General features: G+C 39.7%; 1 protein-coding gene across 1 annotated transcript in view; it reads left to right on the top strand.

Annotated features, from left to right (window-relative positions):
* The window catches only part of LOC121871900, a 46,426-nt gene extending 19,158 nt beyond the window's left edge, over nucleotides 1-27,268 (top strand). Inside the window, exons 6-7 of the mRNA XM_042374495.1 lie at nucleotides 15,004-15,149; nucleotides 26,253-27,268. Of these exons, the coding sequence (XP_042230429.1) occupies nucleotides 15,004-15,149; nucleotides 26,253-26,474 (368 nt within the window). The 3' untranslated portion in view covers nucleotides 26,475-27,268. The remainder of the gene's footprint in view (nucleotides 1-15,003; nucleotides 15,150-26,252) is intronic.
* Nucleotides 27,269-27,494: the final 226 nt, after the last annotated feature.

Consider the following 27,494-nt stretch of genomic DNA (forward strand, 5'->3'; position numbering starts at 1 on the left):
ATGACTTAAGGGTTAGACGATAAGAATTGTATATCGTAAAGAGTAGTGTGTGTGTGTGTGTGTGTGTGTGTGTGTGTTTGTGTGTGTGTGTGCGCGCGTGCGCGCGCCCAGAACCTGCAAGTGGAGGGAGTGTAGGAAGGTGGAAGAAGTGGGGGGAGGTGGAAAAAATGTTGTCAGCCCCTTCATCCCTTCCCTCACCACCATCACCTGTTGTCAGCCCCCTCTCTCACCACCACTTTCCTCTCTCCTCCCCACTCATCCTCTTACCCCTCCTCTTCCCCTTTTCCCTCTTCCTCTTTCCCTCCTCTTCCTCTTTTCCCTCCTCCCCTCTTCCCCTTTTCCCTCCTCTTCCCCTTTCCTTCCTTATCCCTTCTTTCCTTTTCCCTCCTTATCCCCTCTTCCCTTTTCCCTCCTTATCCTTTCTCCCTCTTCCCCCCCACTTCTCCTCCCCTTTCTCCCCGCCCACCTTCATTATCAATCAACACCTCGTCGAAAAAAACTGTCTTAAACATGAAGCCATTAGAAAGTTTTCTTGGTGGCTAATTAGTTCATGAATATTAAGGCGAGCCCCGGGCCGGGGCCACAGTGTTAACTCACCCGCCCGACACCGCTCAACACCTTGTCCTGTGCCACCTGGGTTTGCCGCGCTGCCAAGGACAAGGTGGTCTTTTACCAGGAGCAGGTGGAGGGCTGTACCAGGGGGCAGGTGGAGGGCTGTACCAGGGGCAGGTGGAGGGCTGTACCAGGGGCAGGTGGAGGGCTGTACCAGGGCAAGGTGGAGGGCTGTACCATAAGTTAGTATGTAACATACCCTTGGTACAGTAGTTATGTCGCCGTTACATAATTTTCTGTTTACAGTCGTCCTTTGGGTTGTCTGTATGGTTCTGTTATTACCTGACTGAATTATTCATATAACTTACATTAGTTTGGTGGCAAAATACAAAAAAAATTAAGTTACTTGAAAATTAAGCACCCCAACCTATTTCACCTAAAATTTAACACCTTACACTACTTTAGGGGTTAGGTTAGATTTTGCTCAGGTACAGTACGTTAACTTATGTTCAGTTAGATTAGTTTAGATAAGCTTTAAGGTGGTTAAACTTTAGGTGAAATAAGCTGGGGTGTCTAGTGCTCATGTGATCCAAAGATTGTGTATGTATAGACACTGAGTGAAATAATATTATGTTCTGGAAGCTTTTGACGGTTGGAATATATTGTTGCTACTCAGTTTGTGATTTTCTTTTGTATTGCCACAGAATTATTTAGGTCCCTTGTCGGTTGGCGTCTCTCACATGTTTGTTAACGTTCAGTGACTTAAGTTTTATGGTAGGGTTTTGTTTTCGGGGTTGGAGGAGGGGTGAGAAAAAGTTGCTCGTTACTCACAGGAAAACACAGGTCATATCCTCTTGATTTTTCTGCGTTTTATGACCCCTGGGTTATTCGTCATATATTTAGTGACCCCCTCACACCCCCCTTCACCCCCTACACCCCCTCACCCCTCACACCTTCACCTCACCCCTCACACCTCACCCCCACCCCTCACACACCCCTCACCCCCCCACACACCCCCACCCCTCACCCCTCACCCCCCACCCCCACCCCTCATACACCCCCTCACCCCTCACACACCCCCCTCACCCCTCACACACCCCTCACCCTCCACACCTCACCCTCACACCCTCACCCCTCACCCCTCACCCCTCCACACCCCCTCACCCCTCATGCACACCCCCTCACCCCTCACACACCCCCTCACCCCTCACCTCACACCCCTCACACCCTCACCCCTCCCACACCCTCACACCTCACACACCCTCACACACCCTCACCCCTCACATACCCTCACCCCTCACACACACACACCCCCTCACCCCTCTCACCCCCCTCACCCATCGTGATATTTTCCCCTAACGTCACCGTGTATGATTCATGTTGCTGGTGGCTCTACTGATTTATCTTATATTTTTTATATGTATTTTATCATTTTTTTCTGGTGTAATTACAAGTCATTCTGCACTCGATGAGATCACAGGATCACTGTAGAACAACCCCTGGCAGTCGTTGGCTAGTTATGTTTTGGTTATGTGTTTTTTGGGTTATTTTAAGTCCGTTCAGTGCTTCACCAGTCGTGTGTGAACAGTAGTCCCGGGTGTGGAGGTGTATCATGTTGTAGAGACTGTTGGGGTGATGCATACGACTACTAATAATTACGTGAGTGTGGCAGCTCCGCACTACAGGCCAGGGTCCGGATGTTTAGTTTCTTACCGGTGTGTAAACTCTATTTTTCCGAGGGATAAGAGAAAGCGTTTGATTTCAGTTGAGTCTCAGGCAGTTTCACCACCAGTTTGATAAAAATTTTGATTCATGATCCAGGCCTGTTTACGGACCCTCAGTAGTCACCGTAACTCTCGTCTTCACAGTGTAAGTACTCAGTCTTCACATCCTTGGCCAGTGTTGTACACAAATTCACCTCACTTTCCTCACACCATCCCATGTCACTTCCAGCCTTCTTCACACTGTCAGCCGATTGATGAATTGTGAGAGCGTCACCTCACCAATACACTGACTTCACAATTCCGGTTACCCCACTCTGATGAGAAGGGCGTTGGAGCGCCTCGGTATCCTCACACCTCATCCTACAGTCCTCACTAGGTGCCACACTTGGTCGACCAGTGAGGGTGTGTGCCGCGTGGCGAGGTTCCCAGCCTTAATGTGTGCGTTTGTGTGTGAGCTGAGACGGCCACTTGATCACCAGGTGGCCGCGCACTCCAGTAATGGAAGGAGCGCCCCGGCCGTCTAATGACTCCTCCTTAGCTCTGCTGTTTGTACGTGTCGGCCTCCCCTCACAACTGCCGCCGGGGGACACCTCTCACGTCCCTCACGCTGCCCGGCTCTACTGTACCCCAAGGAGAGGCTTGTATTTGCCTCTCCCCTTTGTTTTCACGGTTCATTTCTTTGCGTTTTATGATTATGGTTTGCGCCTCCTGCGTCGTCAGTAAAGATTAACTGTCCTTCTGGTCTAAGTGTTCGTTACAAGTAATATAGGTCGTCTTGTAAGAAATCTCAATTAGATGAAATGGGCTTTGTAGTTATATATTCGTTTCGTTGACATGAGGTACTGTATAATAATAATAATAGTAATAATAATAATAATAATAATAATAATAATAATAATAATAATCATAATCATAATAATAATAATTAACGGTTTATTGAAAAAGTTCGACAGCCCGAAGGCTGAAAATATACATTGGACAAAAATGACTTATTACACGCAAAGACGTGGGGTGGGTGGGTCGTTTAACAAAAGCTCTCATTACTGAAAGAAGAAGGAACATGAATTGAACATACAAATTATTATAGTTTACAGTTGATGGCCCGAGCCTTTGGCCCGGGCCTGGAGTGGTCATGGAGACACCAGGTGGTGTGGTGTTCACGCGGTGCAGTAACTCGTCCTCGGGTGTTGATATGAAGGACCTCACGTGGTCATGTGAGTATGTCTATTTGTATGCTGGTGGACGCCCGCCTCACTAGAGGTCACAGCGCAAGGTTGAAGAAGCCACAAATCCAGAAAATTGTGAAGGCAAACATTTTCGGAGTGGATAGGAATTGTAAACTCTTGAAATAATCTGCCAGAGACTGTGACAGCACCTAATAGGAGCTCTTTCAAAACCAGACTTGACCAATACTGGCGCAGGCACAGATAGTCCTGGAGCCAGTACATGCCAACAGTACGTAACAGAGATGTAACCGACCGCCCAAGCGGTTAACGAGCCAATCAGTGGCGAAGAGGATAAAATTTAAAAAGTGTAATCTCTTCGTTTCTTATTAAGACAACATATAAACACTCGACATATAAAAATAAAAGACCGATATCTTTTACGGCCACTTATGTCATACCTATAAGTTAAGTTTTCATAATGCCTTACTCTGCTTTAGCCTTGCACATACAGGCGTTCTTACAGTCTAGGAGAGAAACTGTGGCACAGAATTAAATTTAACCGCCAAATATCTGTCACAAGACTGGTATCCTACACCACAGGCTTTATAGGTTGGTGTCTGTCCGCGTTCTTTCCGTTTTTAAAAGCATTACTTACTGAAGAACCACGGAGTCTCACACTCTTGTAGTACAGAATACGAAGATGTGGACGCCGCAAAGATTGCTACAGCTCTTTCACGTCCCGTAGATGCACATTCACAACTACTCCTTGTAACTAGACGAAAACTTGTATAAAGTAGACATGCAACTTTATTCCTGGTATTATTTAGACATACACACCTTTGTCTCCACACCTAAACATTTCATTCCAACCTCAGTGAAGACGACAGCAAAGACACCAAGTCAATTCTTGTTCCTCTCAGCCCTCACCCACGTACCTAACGACAGATGACAATATCCTCACTCGTCTCATATGGAGGGACGAGTATAATAGTCCTCTCAAGATTTTTGCAGAAGATTCGATAAATTAAAGACTGTTAAGATGGTAGCCGTGAGGATACCATACACTGACCCGATTCGTGCGTGTTGGAAGAGTTGCAGGTGAAGACTGATGCTTTTTTTTTTACCTCTTCAAGTTTGTGACAGCTTATGTATTAGTACATAATTATACACACATTGTGGTGTATCTGTTTTATCACCTAAGTACAGTCTAGTAAACCTTTATCACAACCTGTATGTACTCGACAAAGCCTTGTTACCTGCATCAGCTGGTGAATACAATAACATCTTGTGCTCACAGTTTTACCACACTGGCACGCGAGATTCTCAACACCTGATGAAGCTGATTGTCCTAAATTAAGGAGAGGCAGTCAACACAGTCAATCATTCAACGTAAATAATTAGGAACGGAGTTGGATGGGCGGAGTTAAGACGAGGTGTGTGTAGTGAGGTGTGAGGGAAGGGGGACGGGTGACGGTAATTGACTTTTTACCTGTTTAATGGTGCTGTATTTCCCCGAGTGTCTCCCCGGCTTTGTCATCCCATTTTCTGCTGTTGTCGCCTCACTTCATTTTTGGGTAGGATTTCCCAAGTCTTTTAGCACAATTTTATGTCGTTTATATGCACTTAATATTTTGACTGTGTGTGGTGAGGCCTGTGATAGTGCTGTGTGATGAGGGCGTCAGACCAGGTGAGAGAGTGGTGAGGACTGGGTGTACTGGGAGACTCAGAGTTGATAGTTAATTAGAACCACTTTGCTCTCTTAGCTTTTTTTCTTGTTCGTCCTCTAATTAGTGTTTAACTATGCATACTCACCAGGCTGGAAGACGGGAGGGGAGGCTGACTGGTCTGGCCCCTTTTCCTCACTCTGTTTCTTTCTCCTCTTCTTTTCCCCTATCTTCCTCTCCTCTCTTTTCTTCCTCCCTCTCTTTTCCTCTCCTCTCTTTTCCTTCCTCTTCTCACGTCCTCTCTCTTCTCCGTCCTCTTCTTACTTCCTCTCCCCTCTTCTATCCCATCATCTCCGTTCTCTTCCTCTCCCCTCTTTCACCCCCATCCCTTCCCATCCTAATTTATTCCTCGGGTCACCAGCGCCTTAGATATACTGTACTAAAGATTTTTTATAAGTAAGCCGTTTTGAGGTATTGTTTCTGTGTACCATTTAGTGATCGGGTGTACTAAAGGTGTCACATAGCACATAACAATATATAAACACCTGGTGCGTGTGAGGGAGGAGGGAGACGGGGCAGTGGGGCGGCCACACAAATGACATGTTGTACAAAGTGGAGCATGAGCCAGGAATTACTGGAAGCACCTTACTAGGTTTTCTGTGCACACCCCTCCTCCCTCACAACACCAACTCACACAAAGCTTTATCTTGATGCCTGGCCAGAGTTACTTGTTTTCACATGATCTAGGTGCCGCCTCCTACCTGCTTTACCATGACAAGTAACATTGATGCCCGCAGAGTGTCTGCTACTTTGGTTACAGCAAGGATTTTTTTTTCGGCTGGGACGTTTGCCTGTTACTTGACTTCGGTACTTCTTATATCTAGGGGTACAGTATCAGCTGGTGCTGGGGCACTGACGACTCTTGGGAGTATCAACATCTTCAGGATTACTTTTCTCCTGGGGTTATCGGCAGCTACGGAGGGTAATTACTGTACTGTACTCCTGATAAAGAAGTCCCTGCTTTTCTTGGCCTAGGGTAAAGTACTCTGTTGATAATAAGAGTTTACTAGGTTATAATTTGAGTTGATTGTTGTAAAGTCAGAGTTCACTGGGGTCGTCTCATTGAAGCAAAAATTTAATCTGAACGTCCTTATTCGTGAAGTGGAACCCTTCTGGGACGAGTTCATGCTCTCTCGTGTGATATTTGGAGAAATCTATTTTGTGTGCTCTAAAATATCTTAAAAACCTAAACCATAGAACAGAATTTAGTACTGTGTATATTTTTACCAGTGGGAAAATTCTGCAACGATACACAAGATATGCTAGTGTAATTTAGTGCTGTTTGCCCTCACCACATCATACTGGAGGGAGATTTCCGCACTATGCCCCTTGGACTGTAACTGGTTAACAAACTTTACGTGCTGGTTAATGCTGGTTCTTCTCATTGTGCTGGCATACTAATATCTTAACTTTACAGGTTTTATATTTGTGTGAATACTGATTACTTGAATGTCATTTTAGTTTTTAATAGTGTTAGTGAAGAATGGGATAACAGGCAGCATGGATAAAGGACATATGAGGTGGTAGTGATGAATTGATGAATGTGTTTTCCTGGTGACCATGCAGAGCGCGCCCGCCAAGACCAGCTGGAAGATTACCCCAACAGTGACACTTCCAGCCTCATCTCATGGTTCACCTCCACCCTCACCCCTGACCACCACTGACCTCCCTCCCTCCCTTGTTCACCCACACTTTCCTTAACATCAGGGGCGGATCCAAGGGGGTCTTGGGGTCCGGGCCCCCCTTGTCATCAGAAAATTGTACTCGGGCGTTTTTGTATCGTAAAATGTAATTTTTATTAACCTCAGAATATGTTAATGTCAAGTGCACATGGCTTCAAAAGGACCTCAAAATGACCATGATATTGGTCTTATTTCAACAACTTCCTCAAAAGACGGCTGGGTGGGCTCACTGTGCTCGCCATGTTCCCGCAACTTCTTAGATCCGCCCTTCAACATTCTAATATAAACTGACATTTTCCATAGTAATAAATGCTCGTAATTTTGTAATATGATTAACTATGTGATATGATTTATTAAACCTTTGGACACTGTGTGGTTAAATAACTTTTCGTTGTTACTGAAGTTCATGGTGTGTACAGTATAGTTGCATATCCCTCTGACACGATAATCCCTGTTTTGGTAACTTACCAGCGTTGTTCACCCCCAAACGTGATACAAAAAAGGTAGTAAAATAACATTTGAGTCGTGGCTTTGCAACTAGCGGAAGAGAAATATTAATGGTATGGATGCATGTGTGCATTGTCCACAACCACGGCCTTTATACTGCTACTCATCAGTGTAGCAAGTGAGAAGTTAGCGTCTTGCCTCTTTCTGCACAGTTGACTGTACTGTAGTAAGGTGGGTACAATAAACTGTACATTAAAGACTTGGGAGACATTTTCTGCTATAGTATAAATAATGCTTTCATTTATTTTTTTTAATATAAAATTAGTAACGTATATTAACTATAATGTTTTTCCCCAGTCAAACTGTATGAGGTGGTATTGGAAAAACTGTTTCATATAGAGTTGTGAGTACTGTACTGTTCCAGCTAGACAATCACTGCACACGTGCACCTGCTCGCTCTCAAGATACTCACTGCTTTTTTGTTTATTTAACCATTTTATGCCTTTCACATGCAGATTGTTCAGTTATTGTTTTTGTCTGTGCTGCATTTAGTTTTTTTCTGAATTTTAAGTTCGAAGGAGGATTGTGATAGCGATGATCTTATTACAAAAATGCTGAAAAGATGCATACCAATCTTCGGTCTATCTATCTGCAGAAGCTTCAGTGATGGTACTGCACACACATACGCGAGAGTTGTTCAGTAGGTAATGAGACAAATAGTTTATGCAAAAAAGGAAAGTTGTGTGATATTTTTTATTTCGTTCTTGAAAGTATTCGTAGTTCACAGGTGTTGACTGTAGAAGCACTTTAGAGAAGCTGTCCTCAAGTATTGCATTATGGAATATACCCATCAGGTGCTATTAAGTTCTTTGCGAGACTCAGAATGGCAGACTTAACGCTTTTTATTTTATTGGAGAAAAAAATTGCGTGAATACTAGGGATTGCCCATTATTTCAGTATCTTAATTTGTAGATAATTTCTTTTTAAACACGACTGGTAGGATTGTTGTGGTGCAGGAGCCATCTATTGTCAGTTTATAATTACTGTATTCTCTTAAGACAGTGCTTTTCAACCGGGGTGGCTAGTCACCCTACGGGACCCAGGCTAGGGCCGGGGTTCACCCAGTATTATGTAAATTTCGAGCTGCCACTTGCATTTTCCTCTGACATAGTTGCGAGAAATGTGCCTCCCACTACCCAGATTGTTGGTTGGGTATCATTGCAGTTTCAACCCCAAGTCGGTTAGTGTAATTTTGTGGGGGGGGGGGGGCTAACCCAGTAACCACTCATTTGCGACGGAAATGAAGGTCAAATTAGTATGAATCAGACCAAATACCATGGGGAAAAACATGTCGAACAGTAGTTGGGGCTGAATTTGCAAATTTACCTATCGTAGCATATCCAACTTTTTGCTCAAAATATCGACGTATGAATGGCGATAGGTGATTTTAGTTATTTTTGGTTTATTATTAGTATATATAGCTTAAAATAGTGGTAAAATTTCAGTTTGGGTCATCCCTGTATTTATCCAAACACACCTAATCAACTTAACCTAATGTAACCTAACCAATTCCCCTGATGATTGAAACAAAAATGATAGCAAAATAAAGGTATTGCAAGCTGTCACTTGCATTTCCCTTCACAGGGATAGAAAATTTCATATAACACCAGCTCAGTATGGTGCCCACGGGTGACGTGGCTCAATGGGGTGCCCCAGAATGTGTCTGACATTCAGTTTAAGTTTTTGGTAATACTGGCGGAGATGGTAAACACCAGGAGTTGTTAGTTTTCGTTCATTTTTGCTACAGATGTTCTTATCATTATCATAAGTATTTTAAAAGGGGCGACAACTTTTTATTTTAATTGTATTATTATTTTTTTTTTACACGATCATAAATCGCCTGTAGTGGGCAGGGCATGAAGGATGATGAAAATTGCGGAGTAAAACACGCTGAAAGCTGATTGGTTAATATTGATGGGTGAAAACTGATTGGCTAATATTGATGCTTATTTTCTTAATATATTTTCATCAGTGATTTCTGATATGACAATCATTTCTTGAGCAAATGCTTCTTTTGGTAGATATTTAGGTGCCTACTACTTTATCTTTCTCGGTGGTGATGCCACATCCCGCATGTAAACAGCCAATCATAAGGCGTTTTAAAACGCATGGAATAGCTAACGCGTTAGCTTTCCCGAAATGTCATTAAAAAATACGACTTTGTACCGCATCTTGGAAATAACTGTAGTACAACAGTCTTCAGAAACAATAAAATTAGGATAACTGTTATTTGGGCACAATACAGAAAGAAATAGTGTAGAAAATATATAGAAAATTATGGAAAAAAAGACAAAAAAGGAAAAAAAAGTCCGTCAACAATAAATAATAATAACACAAAAAATCAGACCCGTTGCAAAGGTAATTTCTCCCGGACTCTGAAACCACACTATCCAAAGCCCATCTCTCTCTCGACGAATTTCAGGTTCATTTAAGTCCTAATTTTTGCACTTACATAACTGTAATCAACTTGTTCATCCTTATTTAAAGTATCTTATGAGTAATGATATTAAAGTTTTAATTATATTTGAATAATTATCAAATTTGTTACACCAAAGTCACCAACGGTTAATGGAATCTGACAGCACCCACTTAAAAAGGGCGGAGCCTAAATAGGTTTGAACTAGGCGCAATCCTTTCCAATTCTTTCATGCCATACACTTTGTTTTAGGTCCTATCCAATATACTACCATATATAGAATTATTTTTATTATTTTATCACAGTTTTTTATTGCCTTACATGCCCCCAACTCTTCAATATTAATCAAAATATGCTCCGTAAGTAGCCATGATCCATGTTTACCCACTGGAGAAACTCACTGATTGGTTGTTAGCTATTCGGGCACCTCTGCTCGCTGCATACTCTAACGCCTGATCGAGGCGTTAGCTTTTCCCTCTGAAAGTGTCATGCACACAACTCCGCAGCAGCATCTACACAGCCAGAATAGCTAACGCGTTAGCTACCTGGTATTCTGTGCATCTAAAACACCTTACAATAAACGCCTATATTGACGTATTTCAAAACACTCCACTGCGCTCTGCTGAAGTCCCGATCAAATCGGATCGACACCTACACTCTTTTTTTTGCTTTTATCCTCTTCACCAATGAACGACTCGTTAGCCGCTTGGGCGATCAGTCACTTCTGTTACGCACTGTTGGCAAGTACTGGGCTTGCACTGGCTCCTGAATGTACCTGACCCTGCTCCAGTGTTGGTTAACTCTGGTCTTGAAAGAGCTTACACTCGGTGCTGTCACACTTTCTGGCAGATTGTTCCAAGAGTTCACAACTCTCACTCCGAAAAAATTTGCCCTCACAGTTTTCTGGACCTGCGGCTTCTTCAATCTTGAGCTGTGACCCCTTGTGGGACGAGCGTCCGCCAGCTCCAAGTAAGGATACTCGACTGAGTAGTGCCCCTTGAGATGCTTATACACCTCATTTAGGTTGCCCCCTTGCCTGTCTGTAGTATAAGCTAGGCAAGTTCGGGCTTTCCAATGTTTTAGGGTAGTTGAGGTGCCAAAGCATAGGCACCAGTTTAGTGGCCCTCCTTTGAACATTTTCAACGATGTTTTTGTACTGTACATGGGAATAATAATTTCTGGAATGGAATTCTATATTATCCTCAGGGTATGCAGTGGCATTATTATTATTTTTGATATTTTTTATTATTATTATTATTTTAATTAAATGCATTACCCCACTGGCATGTTGAATAAATTTTGGAATCTTCTGAAGATTGCACCCCCACCCCCCCCTTTACATCACCTGATGATTAACCACCCTAACATCACAGCTCAAGGTTGAAGAAGCCACAAGTCCAAAAAACTGTGAGGGTAAACTTTTTTGGAGTGAGAATTGTGAACTCTTGGAACCTGCCAGAGTGTTGTGATGGCACCAAGTGTGAGACCAGACTTGACCAACACTGGAGCAGGTTCAGATACATTCAGGAACCAGTGCATGCCCAATACTGTACATGCCAACAGTGCATAACAGAGACGTGACTAGCGCCAAAGTGGCTGACGAGCCGATCAGTGGCGAAGAGGATAAAAGTAGTCAAAATATTATGTTAGGTTAACATTAGGATGTTCATATTAAGGGGAAATAGATTATGGGATTTATTCTTCAGGTGATCCGAGTTTTGCTTTTCTTGTAACTGTACTGTTGTTATAATTTTATTACTACGCTCCAACAATGAAGGTCTATAAGAGAGTAGCAAGGTTAGTAATACACTGCTCCAACAACTCTGTTTGGGACTGTATTTCCATTGTACCTTTAAGAGTCATGTGTCTACTGTATTAACACTATGACCTACATAGTGGTGATACAGTACTACAATTCATCTCAGGTCACAACACGATCTGATGATATAGTATCAATCAACTCGTGTCTAGATTGATTCATATGCTGAAGACTATATAGGGTCATAGACATTCTTTACCTTAATGGCTGTATCTATTTCAAGCTCCATGTTGAATATCAATAGTATTTAGTACGTAGGTAAGAGAGTGCTTTAGAGAGACCTTTGGCTGACATTCAGGTTGTAAATGGCTCAGAGAACCTAGTTTAATTAATCTTAATGTATTGTATAGGAAAGGAATGGTCTGTCTCGTCCATTTAGATGACTGGCTTATTCCGGGTCGTGACTGAGGGAGGTTAATTGTGATAATCAAAGTTTGACAGGGAGTTTTGGCAAAAAAGAAGTTACTCTGCATTGGGAGAAATCTGCACTTCTCCATCAAAATTTCAGTGACTGTCTTGAGTTGGACACTGGAACTGAGTTTGTTAGTTTTCTAACTCATAATTTTTAATCATCTTTAAGGAGTTATGGATTATCTTGTCTCAGGAAAATGTTACACAGTCAAAGTTTGCATCATAGTAGTGGAGTTAAATAGGTTTTTTCAACAGTTAAAGATTATTACAAATAAGTCTTTAGGGACAAAATTTAGCAACAGGCTTGTTATACTTCTACAAATGCTGTACTTTAGTGAGACTGGATGATCACCTGAAACAATGGATCAACTGGCTAGTCTCCAGTTTTGAACTAGTCTCAGTATTAATTGAACAACCCTTGTATAAATATGCAGCATATACACTGTACTGTAGAGTACAATTTCAATATAAATACTTTATCTATACTCGGCAATTTAGGAAACTTCACGGAAAATCATCGCACTTAGGGAATCATTGATTACAAGAAATTAAAATTCCAATGTGTACTCAAGTATCTCACGTAGACTTTTTGTGAATTTAAGTGTCAACCTCATAAGAGCTGGTTACAATATACTGTTCTGTGTACCTGTAGTAATCTTTAACCAGAAATGCTTGATAAAAGATGGATGGATATGCAGTCACAAACATAAAATGGACTTGACTGTGAATGTCAGGCACTGCACATTTTAACACTCGGCGTGCCACTTGTCCTTTACCGCAGAGGTGAACTCTGTGCTGCAAGCTGCTGCTTAGCGATGAGCGTATGTTTACAGACATCTGAATTTTGTCTTGTTCTCTTTTATGTGAATTTGTTTATAAATGAAGAATCTATAATATTAGTAATAAAGACAGAGCACCTACACTGTCATTTACAAAGGCAATGACAATGTATTCATCACCAGTTCGCAGGTGTTAAAACAAAAATGTGTGCTCCCAGTTCACTACCTGACCATAATAGTGAATCTCATGAAACATTTCTTGGCAAGCCCAACCTTCACTCCCTCTTCTGTCACCTCTACCAATATTTGAAGTCTAACTCATTCTACTGTATAATAAACACATACAGCTGTGTCCCACAAAGCCACCAGGTACAGGTGATACTCCAGGATATTCTAGACATGACCCTTACCCAGTGTTGTGTCACCATTGATGATATTAACAACTAATCTGATGGTGTGCATGTTGCTTCCACTTCACTTGTTCCCTCTATGACCACCACATCCATGTTGCTGCCCCACCTTCAGAGCAACTGCATCGACACCGTCACCATCGCCGTCACCATCAGCGTAAGACATGTTGGAGTCAAGGCAGCAGCAGCTCGAGGCGCCACAGTCTGGGCGAGGCTGTGGCGGCAGTAATCTTCAGACAGGTAGCAGCCATGGCTTGGTTGTGTGCTGCCCCTCATCACCCATGACTTTATTGTGTGTCAAGCCTGCACCTGCTAGTCTTGTATTTATCTTCTAGTTAGCCACAATTGTTTTTCAATTTCATAATTTACAGATTTATTTCTCAATATAATTTCTGGAATTTCATTTTCTTTCAGCATTATGCATGACTTTAATATGTGTTGCAACAGTTTTGTTTTGACTTGTGGTGATGGATCAGCTGTCTGCTGGGTATTTTTTTGGTGTGTTGTATGTTTCATATGTTTATTTAGGTTTATTTTTATTTTTATGTCATTGATATGCAGTCTTTTTTTTTGGTATTATTGTTATTGAGTGTGAGTACAATACTGTATAGTCCTAAGTATGTGTTAGTGTGTGATTATACTGTAGTACTTGGTGTGCTTAGTTTATATTTAATTTTTTTTGCATATTGACTACACTTGAGTAGTACTGTCTGTAATTGCATGACAATATTCCAGAGTACAATACACGTATCTGTAGTTGATTATAACTGAAGTGAATGTTGTTTTGGGCCACAGTCTAATTCATTATACACTACAAGAACTGTTATAATTATCTACAAAAGTTGGTTTTGTCATAACTGTATTTGATGTGTTAATCCATTCAGCGTAGATTCTCTGTAGTCTATTTGAATGTTCTTTCACTCAGCATACAGGTTACTATATATCCATGGTGCTGATACAGTACTTTATAATAAACAAATTATCTCATTACATTTACTTCTCTAAAAAGGTTTTTAATCTCATTCAGGAACATCACTACAGTAAAATATCTGTGCTGTATAGTAAACTTTATTCTTGGTACTGTATAGTTTTCTTCAGTCCATATGTACATAGTGTATGTGGGGTGTTCTTGTTAGTAATTTTACTTCTTGGGTTGTCATGATGTTTTCAAAATAGCCTTTACATTATATTTTCTTATTATTCACCTTAAAAATTATTTGTCAAGTTGTAAATTCATCTTCATTCCCAATCTTCAAGCAACTCTTTATGTATAATATATGTACTGTATATTGTACTTTCTTTTCACTGTCAAATTACTCTATCCTTGTACCTGATTGTTATCATTTACATTATATCTCTAGGATATACTTGTTTAAATAATTTATCATTTCTACCACTTGTCAGCTTACTAACCCTTTAAGCAGTCATTCTGTTCTTAGTTATAACCTACATGGTCCATTGTTATTTTGTTAGTACAGGAGGCAACCGGAGTACCCGGAGAAAACCTGCAATGTTTGGTACGGTCACTCACACTGTATTGCAACCTTCTCTAATTTGACCTAGGGATTTAACCCAAGACCACTGGTGAGAGGCAGTGCTTTCCTCAGTTTTTATGATGATTATGTTTGTCTCTTCTCAGTGTTTATGAAAATATTCTTAAGTTACATTAATCTGTTAAAAGTCATATACAGTAGGTCTTGTATTTTCCAATTTCTTACTTGAACTATTAATTATTTAACCTCTATTATTATCCTATTTTTGTGGTGTTGGATGACCTTACATGCCCTCTGTGACCATGATATTGTCTCCACAGTAAAAGAGGCGGCTGGTTTTCTGCGCATCGGGTCCCTGAACGTGAAGGTGCGGAAGACGACTGAAGCCCTTAACAATTTGATATCCCGTGATGTTGAAGCCAGATTGCATCGAGCCTGGGGATCCAGCGACTCACTCCCTGATGCAGTAAGTTCATCTTCATGATCAGGGAAAGGGTAAGAAGTTGGAGACAATAATGGGATGGTAGGCACAGTATAATAAAGCAGCAAATGGTAAAGATAAAGGTTTAGTATTTACAGTTGAGACATTGATTGTGCTGTTTCTTTTTTTGTAATTTTCATTTTAATAGAAAGAATGTACCTTCATCCAGTATGCCCACACCTGTGTCTTGTTGACTTTAAATAAAACTTAATACCTTGTACCCCAGTTAGCAGCCTGTGGGCTCTGCTATTAAATTGGATTTCAGGTACTGTACAATCCTTCATTTTAAGGGAGTGGGGGAGACTTGATGCTCAGAAACTGAAATAATCGGGTAAGATGTATATGGATCTTGCTCACCAGTACACAAACCTTGATAGTGCTAACCATGGAAGATATCAGTGACATATACCTAGATGTACTGTATTTTATTTTTTTGGTGTGGAAGAATTCAGAAATGAAATGAAACAACTCAGAAGATATACAGTACTGTACTGTAGGTTTGTAAATATCCACCGCATGTATTATTCTCTGCGTGTATTATACTATAAGTAGATGTTTTCTATAACTACCAAAACCTTTTTAAATTGTATTTATGAAACCTGTACAAATATTCTGTATGTCTACAGATGTTTGCCATTTCTGTAGGGATGCTGCTGTGTATGTGTGTTTTAGTACTGTAGTAGTAGTAGAACAAAGATTGGAGGCTGCTTTGCTTGTTATTCATGTCAGATTAATCCCAGTAAATGCTGCCAGGGGCCAACTCACTCTTAACGTTTATCCACTGTGCACCCTAGATATGAGGCCTTCCAGACTGCTGCCAGTGGAAGTGTCAAACTCCCCAACACCTACTACAGGGGGTATAATACGGTCATAGATCAGACTGTAATTCAATAGGCCTTTTTTCAGTAAACTAGTGCTGTACAGTTTTGTTAGTGATTCCATAGTGATAATATCTGGATTGCCTCTCTTGAGAGACATGTGTATAAGGTAAGAAATACTACAAAGTTATTTCTATTGACATCCTTAATTTCTTAGTGACATTCACCATGATACTACAGTAGAGCCACTTTTTAACACCAACTACTGTAATATGAATTAATGTGAGCCAAGCTGAGCGGTGGTGAACTGTGGAAAGATTCCCCACCTAGTGCATCAGTTCTCTACCAACAGAATTCTGAGTATCCGGTAATCTAGCAGAGATTATCATTTTTGAGTCAGGCTGGTCTTGCTTTATCATTGGCTGAGCAGCCAGCCAGTTGAGTGCACTCATAGAATTGTTTTCTATACAGTCCTCTGAGGTGACATCAGCGGCAGGCTAATTTAGCTTGGATGTCTGGTGAGCTGAGACAACATAACGGTATCTGATTATCATGGTGTTCTATGCCTCGTGGGATATGTATCACCTTTTGCTAGTTAATTTCTTGTTATTTTTACGATCAAACCCAACAACAAGGGAGGAAGCAACATGGGATGTGGCAGTAAGGGATAATGCGGTGGAGGACAGAACTAGACCAGACATTCGCCAATAGCCCAGCATCACCGGCAAATGTATTGCCACATACAGTATTATTATCCCAGTTTTATTACCGTATGTATATTTACTCTGTACAGTATTTTTTATGCATTCAAACATTAAATTTTTTTCGACAAACTTAATAGCATTTACTTGTGATTAACATACTTTTTGAGCATTTTGTGTCTTACATTTCATCTTTCAGTTTCCAGTTCCTATTTCCCATTGAAACTAATAACAATGGCTACAGTATATGTGTTTAAAGCATTTCGTATTAACACAAGCTTTTGTAGTCCTTAATACTGTGCATCTTAATGAGCAACTGTACTGTATATGTTTTCTGTTAATTAATACTCAATTTAAACAAATGTCATTATTTATACAGTACAGTATTTGATTTGAACATATTCTGGTTAGAGTATCAGTTGCACATGGGCTTTCCTTTATTTTCTCTTGATCCTCCCCTGTTGTTTCTTGCAGCATTGTTCAATATTGTCATTTCACAAGAGATTTTCATTAATTGTATATCCAAAACCTTGAGTTTGGAAATGTTTCACTATTTGCATATAGTGTATGGCACACCTTTTTTTAATTCGTCTCCACTTTGGTATGAAAGTTTTTGGAAACCTATCTTGAAAGTACGTGCAGTATAAGGTGCTTTATGAACTATTCAAAAGATAGATTGTTGAATCTCATTTTTCTAATGCTATCATTATCAAATGCACTGCTTTCTGTTAAAAAAATTGAGAGTTTATGTTTTTTTATATTATCTGTAACTTATATTATTAATTTACAATATGGTAGGATATTGTAGCACGAGTACACTTGTTTTGCAGGTTGATCGATAGGCTATTTAGGGTGCATTTAATGATTGGTCTTTTACTTTCTCTCAATTTTTTGTCACTTTCTTGGGAAATTTCTAAAAAAAAAATTAAATATCAATGAAGGTGATAAATCTATGTGAATCAGATGACATGTACTACAAATGATGTACAGTACTGTATATCTTTTGTCACTATGCTCTTAAATGTGATTGTTTAAATTGTCACAATATACTGTGCACACTGGCATCCATGGGGTTATATTAGTGAACACTACTATTTGGAAAATGTTTTCAGTCAAAGTGGTGTTGTAAGATGGCTGACATAACAGGAAATTGTTTTATTACCAATTATGTTAACCAAGTACTGTATGTATAGTATTTTCATGGAAAGCGGAGCACTGCAAGTCATGGTTCATGAATCAAGGACTGTAAATTGCACCATTTATTGCAGACTAACCGCTGTACTGTATCTTATTTTGTAGTGACCTATTTTGTCCATAAGAATGTGGGTAAGAGTGTCTCTTTGTTAGAGAGTGTGCATCTTTATGCAAGAATATGCACATATACCTATGTGTGCAACCATCAATGCATGAAAAAATGAGTGAGAGAGAGTGATTAAGTGAAGGAGTCTGTGTGTGTGTATATATAAAAGTATGGGTGTATGTAATAGTGATTGTATGTAAAGGATTACAGTATGTGGCTTTGTATAAGAGTACAGTGATATCTCTGTCAGTTGGAACAATTGGTGCAGAGCACTTCCAGTAATGAGAGATTTCCTGGTAATGAGATGACACCCTAAATCAGGAAAAAAAATTCCTCATCCCGGGAATTTGTTCTCAGAAGTTCCAAAAATTGCCCAATTACTTCATCTCTCGAACCCTGAAAAATATCCCCCATCCCAGATAACGGAAAAATTTTCTCGGAAGTTCCAGAAATTGCCCATTACATCATCTCTCGAACCCGGAAAAATATTCCCCCTCCCTGGAATTTTCCGGGTATTGGGAAAATTTTCTCCAAATTTTTAGAGAAATGTGCCCCTCGGAAAATCTTTCCCAAAGCCAGCTAATGGAGATATTACTGTACATTTGTTTGTGACCAAAAAATCTTCAAATTTGCAGGGTTAGGTTCAACCACTCCCCCACAGATTAAAAATTTGTAATTTATAAATCATAGTTGTCCATGGAAAATAATGTTACATTACGGGTCCTCGAAAATAAGCCCAGAATTTGGGTAGATTAAAGAAAATATATATTACACACACACACACACACACACACACACACACACACACACACACACACACACACACACACACACACACACACACACCAAAAAAAAAAAATACTATTAAACTAGAAATTTTCAGTCATTTTTCTGTGTTATGGTGAGGTCTCCTGAGTAGAAGTTTGTCCTTAACCATATGTAAATTACCATTAGTAATGAGGGGTGGAATGGATATGTGACTCCACAGAAGACTGATTACTCAACACAATAATTTGGCCACTTCGCTCATATGCTAAACGCCTCGTATATAAAATATACCTGGAAAATACTCATTACAGTACGTCCTGAAATGAAGGGAGGGAATTATTATGATAGATCCCACCTGCTGAATACCTTTTGTAAGGGGTTCTTTCTTTTTATATCATCTTATTTATTACTTTAGTGTCTTACTGTGTTATTCTTTTGTAAGGATATTTACTTATATTCTGTTGGGCATATCTGGGAAACCCATTTTTACTGTACATTCTTGAACATTCTTTCAGTACTTACTGAATAATAAACAGCTGCCACCACCAAGATATTTAATCAGAATATAATAACCTTAACCTCTTATTTACTGTGATAGCATGGTCTGAGAGGTCTAAGGCACATGAATTTGTGTACCTTCTGGTACAAATTATGGGGTAAAAACAAATACAATACAGCAATCCCTTGTTATTCACGGAGGTTAGGTTCCAAGGAATGGTGTGAATAGGCAAATCCGCGAAAAGCAACATATACAACCTTAGTGCACTACTGTACGAGGTCTGTCCAGAAAGTATCCAGTCATTGTGAATAATGTGAGAACTGGTCGCGCGGCCTTGATGTAACTTGGCAGCCACTCAGAGAGGACCATACTGCGCATGCATGAACAGCCACACTCCCGTGGGACAACTCAGTTGCCCAGCAGACGCTGTTGAGTGAACGTGGGTACTGTGTGACTGTCGCATTTACAATGACTAAACAATAACGAAGGAGTACTACATCGAAGTTCTTCGCCGCCTGAGGGATGCGGTAAGAAGAAAACGACTCCAGCTGTGGGCAAGTGGTGACTGGCAGCTTCATCATGACAACGCGCCTGCCCATTCTTCACGTCTCGTGCAGGTTTTTTTGGCAAAACATCGCATCACCCAGGTCTCTCAGCCCCCCTACAGCCCAGATTTGGCTCCCTGCGACTTCTGGCTTTTCTCAAAGCTAAAATCGCCGTTGAAAGGGAGGAGATTTCAAACCATGGACGAGATTAAGGAGAATGCGACGAGGCAGCTGATGAAGATCCCGAAAGAGGACTTTGCAGACTGTTTTGAAAAGTGGAAGGGACGCTGGGAGAAGTGTGTGAGGTCCCAAGGGGAGTACTTTGAAGGGGACTAAGGCACCATTCTCCTAGGTAAGCAATATTTTTTTTTAATAGTAAATGGCTGGATACTTTCCGGACAGACCTCGTATACTTCTACCAAACAACTCACCAGCCACAGCAGCACTCATCCCCTCCTTTAACTTGTCTAATAATTCAACTTTCTTTGTCAGGGTCATCACTGACTTCTGCCTTTTATGTTTCACTTCACTAGAATGACTAGGACTGACACTAGGCAGTGTTTTAGGGGCCATTTTCACACAGAAACACTAAAGATTTGAGAGTACAACACGAAATGCTGTGGGGAAAAGACTCGCAAGGTAGCCACCATTTGCTCACCGCGAATCATCGAAATCATGAATCGTAAACCCGCAAATGGTATGGGTCTACTGTATTGATAATGATAACTCCACGTAATTAATGATTATTTATTAAAATGAAGTTTGTTTTGTGAATGCTTTCAATACGAATACAAAAATAAAAGAACCACCTCCATGGGTTCATTCCATTTAAACCTTCCAACATAAATCACTACTTGGCTTAGTATATCATGGATACAAATACATAGTGCATGGTTTCACACACAGCATTGTACTACTACTTATAACACAATTGAGCATCTAGGTTACAGGTCACCTGAGGGATAATCTCATAATTACCATTATAATTCTTGGTAACGGCACCACAATACACATTCATTAGCACCATGACTAGTACGTAGTACCCTAGCACTACTTAGTCTCATTTGCTAGCAAATCAGTGGTGACCCCAAACCACACATGAGCTCAGCTCAGGACAAAGACACACCTGAGCAGGTAACAGTTATAGTAATCTTGTTAATATTATACAGGCAACTCGCGTTTGATTTAAGCATTTTTGGAATAACGTGATTGTTCAATTAATACCAAAAGCTAATTTACGCGCACCTATTTTTTAAATAACGCAGTCAAGACAGTTTAAATTTGCTGCGCGTATCTGCCTGGTCGCCTGGCAGTGGAGTCGCATGTGATGCCGGGTGAGGTGCTTGTAAGTTATTACAAGCATATATCGCTTTCTCTATTCACACCAGAACTACTTTTTCTCTGTGCTTTCATTTGTATTGTGTGTTTATCACGTACCTTTATAGTGTTAAACGCTGTTTTCCCCATTGAGCATGTATGGAAACATCCATCTGCCTCCTCTGGGGCGCCTAAAGCTAAAAAGGCATGAAAAACAATCCCAATGGACGTGAAATTAAATGTGATCACCCGCCTTCAGAGAGGAGAGCATGTGTCGGAGGTTGGCTTTGTGCTTAGTTTAGGTGAGAGCACTGTTTGTACCCTGTGCAGTATATGATGGTTCCCCTAACCTGTACCATTTACATGTATACTTATGGGAAAATTTTTTAATTTACTCGTTTTTTAATTAAGCGGTGGTTTTCAAGAACGTAACCCCCGCGTAAAACGAGAAGTGGGTGTATCTTATACTCAACACTACTTATCACTGCTTACACATAATAAGGTAATTTAGGCAGGATCTGTCCACTCCACGGTGAGTGGCCCCTCACACACACACACACACACACACACACACACACACACACACTGGACACACCTCCTCTGAGAGCCCAGCCATACTGGGTAATTCCATCTAAACACCTCATCTCACGAAGCTCCCAGAGCTTAGCAGCATTCACACAACTCCATACTGGCAATGGACATCATCCTGTCATATACAGTGACCACACCCACTCATCAACGACTCAATCACCTGTGTCACAGAGGAGAATCATCTCAAGTGAGCTTGTAAACAAATACTAAATTAAATATTTTGCAAAGATAATATTCGAGGATGATTGTTGATAAAATGTTCATTTATTTAGCAAGACTTCTTGCATCATAGAACAATGTGCAAAACATGAAATCGACACAATATATGAACAATCAGCACAGTACCTGAACATACCTGTGTCTGGAAAAGCGTTTCATATGAGCTCCCAGTCTCCACGTACGGGGAAATCATTGTGGCACTGGCACAGGTCGAGGCTATGGTAAATGTTTAATATGACTGGTTAACACCTAGTTTCATTTCAAGTAATAGTGTAAAGGGTCTACATTCGTTGTTTAACATTCATGTGTATAATCTTCTCATTATCTAAGCTCTAACTGGTTCACATCAAATAATCACGAAATACGAGTACACTAAGTAAACATTGTGTTGTACCGGGTAATGGTTCGTCCTGTCCAGGACTGCTGGCATAGACATTTCTCATTGAGATTAATAGACTTAGGTTAATTTCAGCATTACAGAATATTCAATGCATACCTGTGGTTCTCTGATAATGTGTGACGGGCATGAAACACTAGGGCTTTATTTACTGGGGCTCGGATCTGCTCACTTCACAAAATAGTTAAAACAATTAAGGCATTCAACATATACTTGAATAATCTTGAATGCCTCCGTTATCTGTTGGCACAGCATGCCCTATCTACATTTCGCTTGAGCTATGATGATGTACAGTAATCCAGTGTTTTTCGCAGGAATTACGTTCCTGAAACCCCCGCGAAAAGCCAAAACCGCATATACTCTTTTAGGAATCACTGTACCTGTGACCACCAAACAGCTCAGGTAGGTCATGCTCTTAACCACGCCATGCTCTCCACTCATGACCCAGTGGTCATACTGATGCACTGTACCGGCATTTACTAACATCATTATTTGAAACTAATCATATTGTAGTCCAGTATAATAATGGAAAAACATAAACACAGTTATGTACAAAAAACATTTATTTACAAGTAAATTAAATTTTTTTTATTTCACTGAGGTCATGCAACACTCGCATTGCCAGCCTCTCCCTGCTGTCCCGGAGTCTGCCCGCCTTCACGCAGTCACGCCAGCCAGGCAGTCTTCTTCCACCCACATTCCTCCACTTGAAGACTTGTATTCTGACAAAAGACACAAATGAATTGTCAGTCTTCTCCACATCTCATGCAATAGCTCATATCACCTCTGAGGTTGTCCAATAAAACTGTTTTTTCCGTTAAGGTCATCACTATTCTTGATCTCTTGGTCACTTTACAGTCTTTGCTAGTAATATTTGCCATTGATGAGGCTGGCTTACATCCCGGAGCCATGTGGAATGCACGTGGGAGGACAAACGGAAGAGGTAATCACAGTAGCATTCACAGTACTGCGTTAGGCACATGTGGACTGAGGCTTCTCAGAGCAGCGGGTGTCTGAGGCTGGAAAGGGTGGCGTCTGTTTGCCGCACCGCACGGGGGAATATTGAAAATGGCGCAAAATTAAAATTTTTGTTTTTAAAGGATATTATATATATATATATATATATATATATATATATATATATATATATATATATATATATATATATATATATATATATATATATTTTATATATATATATATATATATATATATATATATATATATATATATATATATATATATATATATATACACACACACACACACACACAGTGAGTTCTGTTATAACGCGTGAATTGGCTATAACGCGATTTATGAATAGAAGAACAACATTTGTAACACGCGAACGCTTGTTTGCTGTAACGCGATTTTTGCTTACTATTTTTCCAATTTTGTGGTATTAACTGTGAATATGGAAAAGAAGAATATCTCCTAGAAGCGTTCTGGTGATCGCATTCCCGGTGGTGATCATAAAAGAAAGGCTATAACACTTGGAGAAGCTCGATGTTATCAACTTCAAAATTTTTTCAAGGTAAAGTGTTACATTTACTGTATGATTTCATTATTAGATATGAATGTAACATTTATTTAGACTGTGCTATCCTTTGTGTTAGGATAACTACTAAATTTTTTCGATTTCGAGTAATGTGCACCTAACCCTATTTTCTCCATAAGCCCTGTTATTTCTATTGCGCGAATTTCTACTACGCGAGGTTTTACAAGAACACATCTATCGCGTTATAGGAGAACTGTGTATATATATATATATATATATATATATATATATATATATATATATATATATATATATATATATATATATATATATATATATATATATATATATATATATATATATATATATATATATATATATATATATATTATATAAATTTTTAGTAAAAAAAAAGCAAATGGTCAAAACCGCGATAAAAAAAACATGGGATTACTGTAACAAGACAACCCCCCTTCCCCCCACCCCTTTACATTTAAAAAAAGATTGCTTGAGCGATGGTCATCATCTGGCTAATGCAGATTTTTTTGCTGCACTTGTCAGCTGCAGTTGACCCGTGTGCTGCCATGTGGTCACCCGGTGCACTACAGTCCCAAGCTGTTTTTATGACTGTAAAGTGTTTTGCTTCTGTTGTTGTGAATATGGTGTGAGCAATGTTGGCTGCTTTTATGATATTAGTATTCGCTCTTCTTTTTTGTGCTTTTGTGACTGAAGTGAGCAGTGTAACTTTGAAAATGTCTGGGAAAGCAAAGGCACACAGGAAAACCATGTCTTTGGAGGTGTAGCTTGACTCCCCAGAAGCTGTATAGGAGTCAGAGTGACATCTCCACTCCACCTTCAAGAGTCCCCTTAGCCTCAAAGGGGACATGTAATGATGACCAGACTTGTTCTTAATGATGTGGTGAGTGTTGTTTAATTGTGTTTTTTGTCTAATATGTGTAGGAATTTTATTTTCGGTGATACATGTGGGTGTCGGCATGGCTGGGAATTTATTTAATGTAAATAAATGGAGCAATAGAAGTAGCTAACCACTATTAGTCAAGAGAAAAGCAAGGAGGATTGTGCAACACCAACGTATGTAAGTGCGTACACTTGAATACATATCGTCATTTCTCTACATAAGAATATGAATGCAACACTTATTACTGTTCATATATGTTTTAGATATATGTACTTATGAATGTAAAACACAAATTCTACTCTCCAACGGTGGTAAAGTAAAAATCATAAGGACTGCCGCTGTTGTTGTGTGAGCTTTTACTCAGATGAGTCATTAGGTTCAACTCTGGCTGAAGCAGTAGCTTTCCATAAAGATGCCATAGCTGTTGCTGAACCTAAGCTGTTACTGAATCTGTAGTTGTTGCTGAAGCTGCTGCTGATGCTGAATTTGATAGTGTAGCTGTACCTGAAGTTGATGGTGTAGCTGTACCTGAAGTTGATGGTGTAGCTGTACCTGAAGTTGATGGTGTAGCTGTACCTGAAGTTGATGGTGTAGCTGTACCTGAAGTTGATGGTTTAGGCCTTCGAATAATAAAACTGTCGAAAGAACCTTGCACAGCTGCTTTCTTTTTCTCATACATATTTATGTAGGGGTCATATGCATTTTTCACATCCCTGTTAATTTTAATGCTTCTTGCTGTTGATGGATCCACTTCAGATATGTTCATTGCATGCTTCATATAATATCCACAGACCTTTCACCTTTTTCATATTGTTTTAACACGTCTAGTTTCTTGGCAAAGCTTTTACACTTTCTTTTAGCTTTTGAACCAACACTACCATCTCTTGCTCTCTTGCTCATGTTGATTAGGGACAAAAAAATGCCATAACAAACCTAAGAAAGTCTTTTCCTGTTCCTGTTCAGATGCATGAAAACAAAAGGCCCTCCAAACTGCAACTGTTTATACGTACTAGTGATGCTGGCATCACCACTCACAAGCCCGGCAGCCTCCGTGCTCAAGGCGTTTTTTTTTTTTTTTTCTTATTTGTATAATACTGTACTGTACATATCTGGATTTAGTTATTCATTATATGAAAATTTAATTTTATTTAATTTTTTAATCTATTTTCGTCATAAATACGAATAAAATAAGTGTAAATTGAATTGGGTCCTAAATTAAACAGGGTTTTAAATACGAATCGTTGTTAGTAGAACCGTCGTTATCGGAGGGTTTCCTGTACTGTGACCATGACACAAAAGACTGACTGAAAAATTTGAGGGAAATTTGATGAAGCTGTGTAGGATCTATGACAGGTAGCACTTATACCTTTACCCCTCTAACCTACGAAAAGCTTTTCCAACCTTATCCTTCCCTGGGTAGATCAGGTTAGTTGCATGATAGTGATTTTTTTATAATAGTATACAAATAAATGCAAATAACATTAAAATACATCTAAAAATATGTGCCACATTCCAGGATAAAGAATCAAAATCCATGCCACCTCCCAAGTTTGGTCCCATCAAAAAGAGAAAAACAAGGAAAGAACGTGACTTTGTGCCATCTCGTCCACATTCAGCTTACTCTGCTCTGGCACCGATGGAAAACACCAACACCTCTCTTCAGGCATCAACAGTGCCACCCATCAATGCTGATTCTGACTCAGACTCTGCCTATGGCTTTGGTTCAGAATGGCATTAACTTGTTGAAGAATTGGAATGTCAATGCAACGGTTTCAGAAATTTTTTTAATATTGACAAAAGAATTATTGCATTATACAGTAAATTGTGCTGCATTGAAGAATGGTAATGTCTGTGCTTTAATAGCCTTTTATATATTTATTTTTTCTTAGTGACCGTGAAACAAAAATAATTTTAGGCATTTTTGTTTTAAATATTTTTTAACATTTCAAAAAAGTTTAGTATAGTAAGATAAGCTAATTTGTTTAAAAAAAAATTGTGCAATGTTTTTTTTAAACATTTACAATGTGTTTGTAAACATGGCATTCTTAATAGTATAAATTATGATTTTAATTTCAAGATTGTACATAAAAGTGGTCACAGATCAAAGCTTCAATCAGTTGAACTACGGTAATAATTTAGGAAAATACTCATGGATACAGGGGTCTATCAAAGTTGTTTTCAACTTTTACGATATTTGACTTTACTAAGAGTAAGGATCTGTGATTAGCCATTCAGGTTATTTGTTAGAAGATCTGAAGAGAATGTAAACATAGTTTTATACATGATTTTAGAGATCTGACATAAGTTAATTTATTATTTACTACAGCAGAATTTTAATTATCACCTAACATTAGAGTAGTACTGTGCAAATTTTGATAAAATTTATGTCGGTGAAAAGCTTTAGGAAGAAAACAATTTTTTAACCGTTTCACCAATACAGTATTGTATTTTTTACTTACTTTTTTACTTTTATCCTCTTCACCAATGATCGGCTCGTTAGCCGCTTGGGCGATCGGTCACTTCTCTGTTAAGCACTATTGGCAAGTACTGGGCATGCACCAGCTCCTGAAAATACTTGAACCTGCTCCAGTGTTGGTTAAGTCTGGTCTTGAAAGAGCTCACACTCAGTGCCGTCACAACACTTTCTGGCAGATTGTTCCAAGAGTTCACAACTCTCACTCCGAAAAAGTTTGCCCTCAGTTGTCTGGACCTGTGGTTTCTTCAGCCTTGAGCTGTGACCCCTTGTGGGGTGAGCATC

This window comes from Homarus americanus, unplaced genomic scaffold, assembly GCF_018991925.1.
Source record: "Homarus americanus isolate GMGI-L3 unplaced genomic scaffold, GMGI_Hamer_2.0 scaffold34345, whole genome shotgun sequence".
Taxonomy (NCBI): Eukaryota; Metazoa; Arthropoda; class Malacostraca; order Decapoda; family Nephropidae; genus Homarus; species Homarus americanus.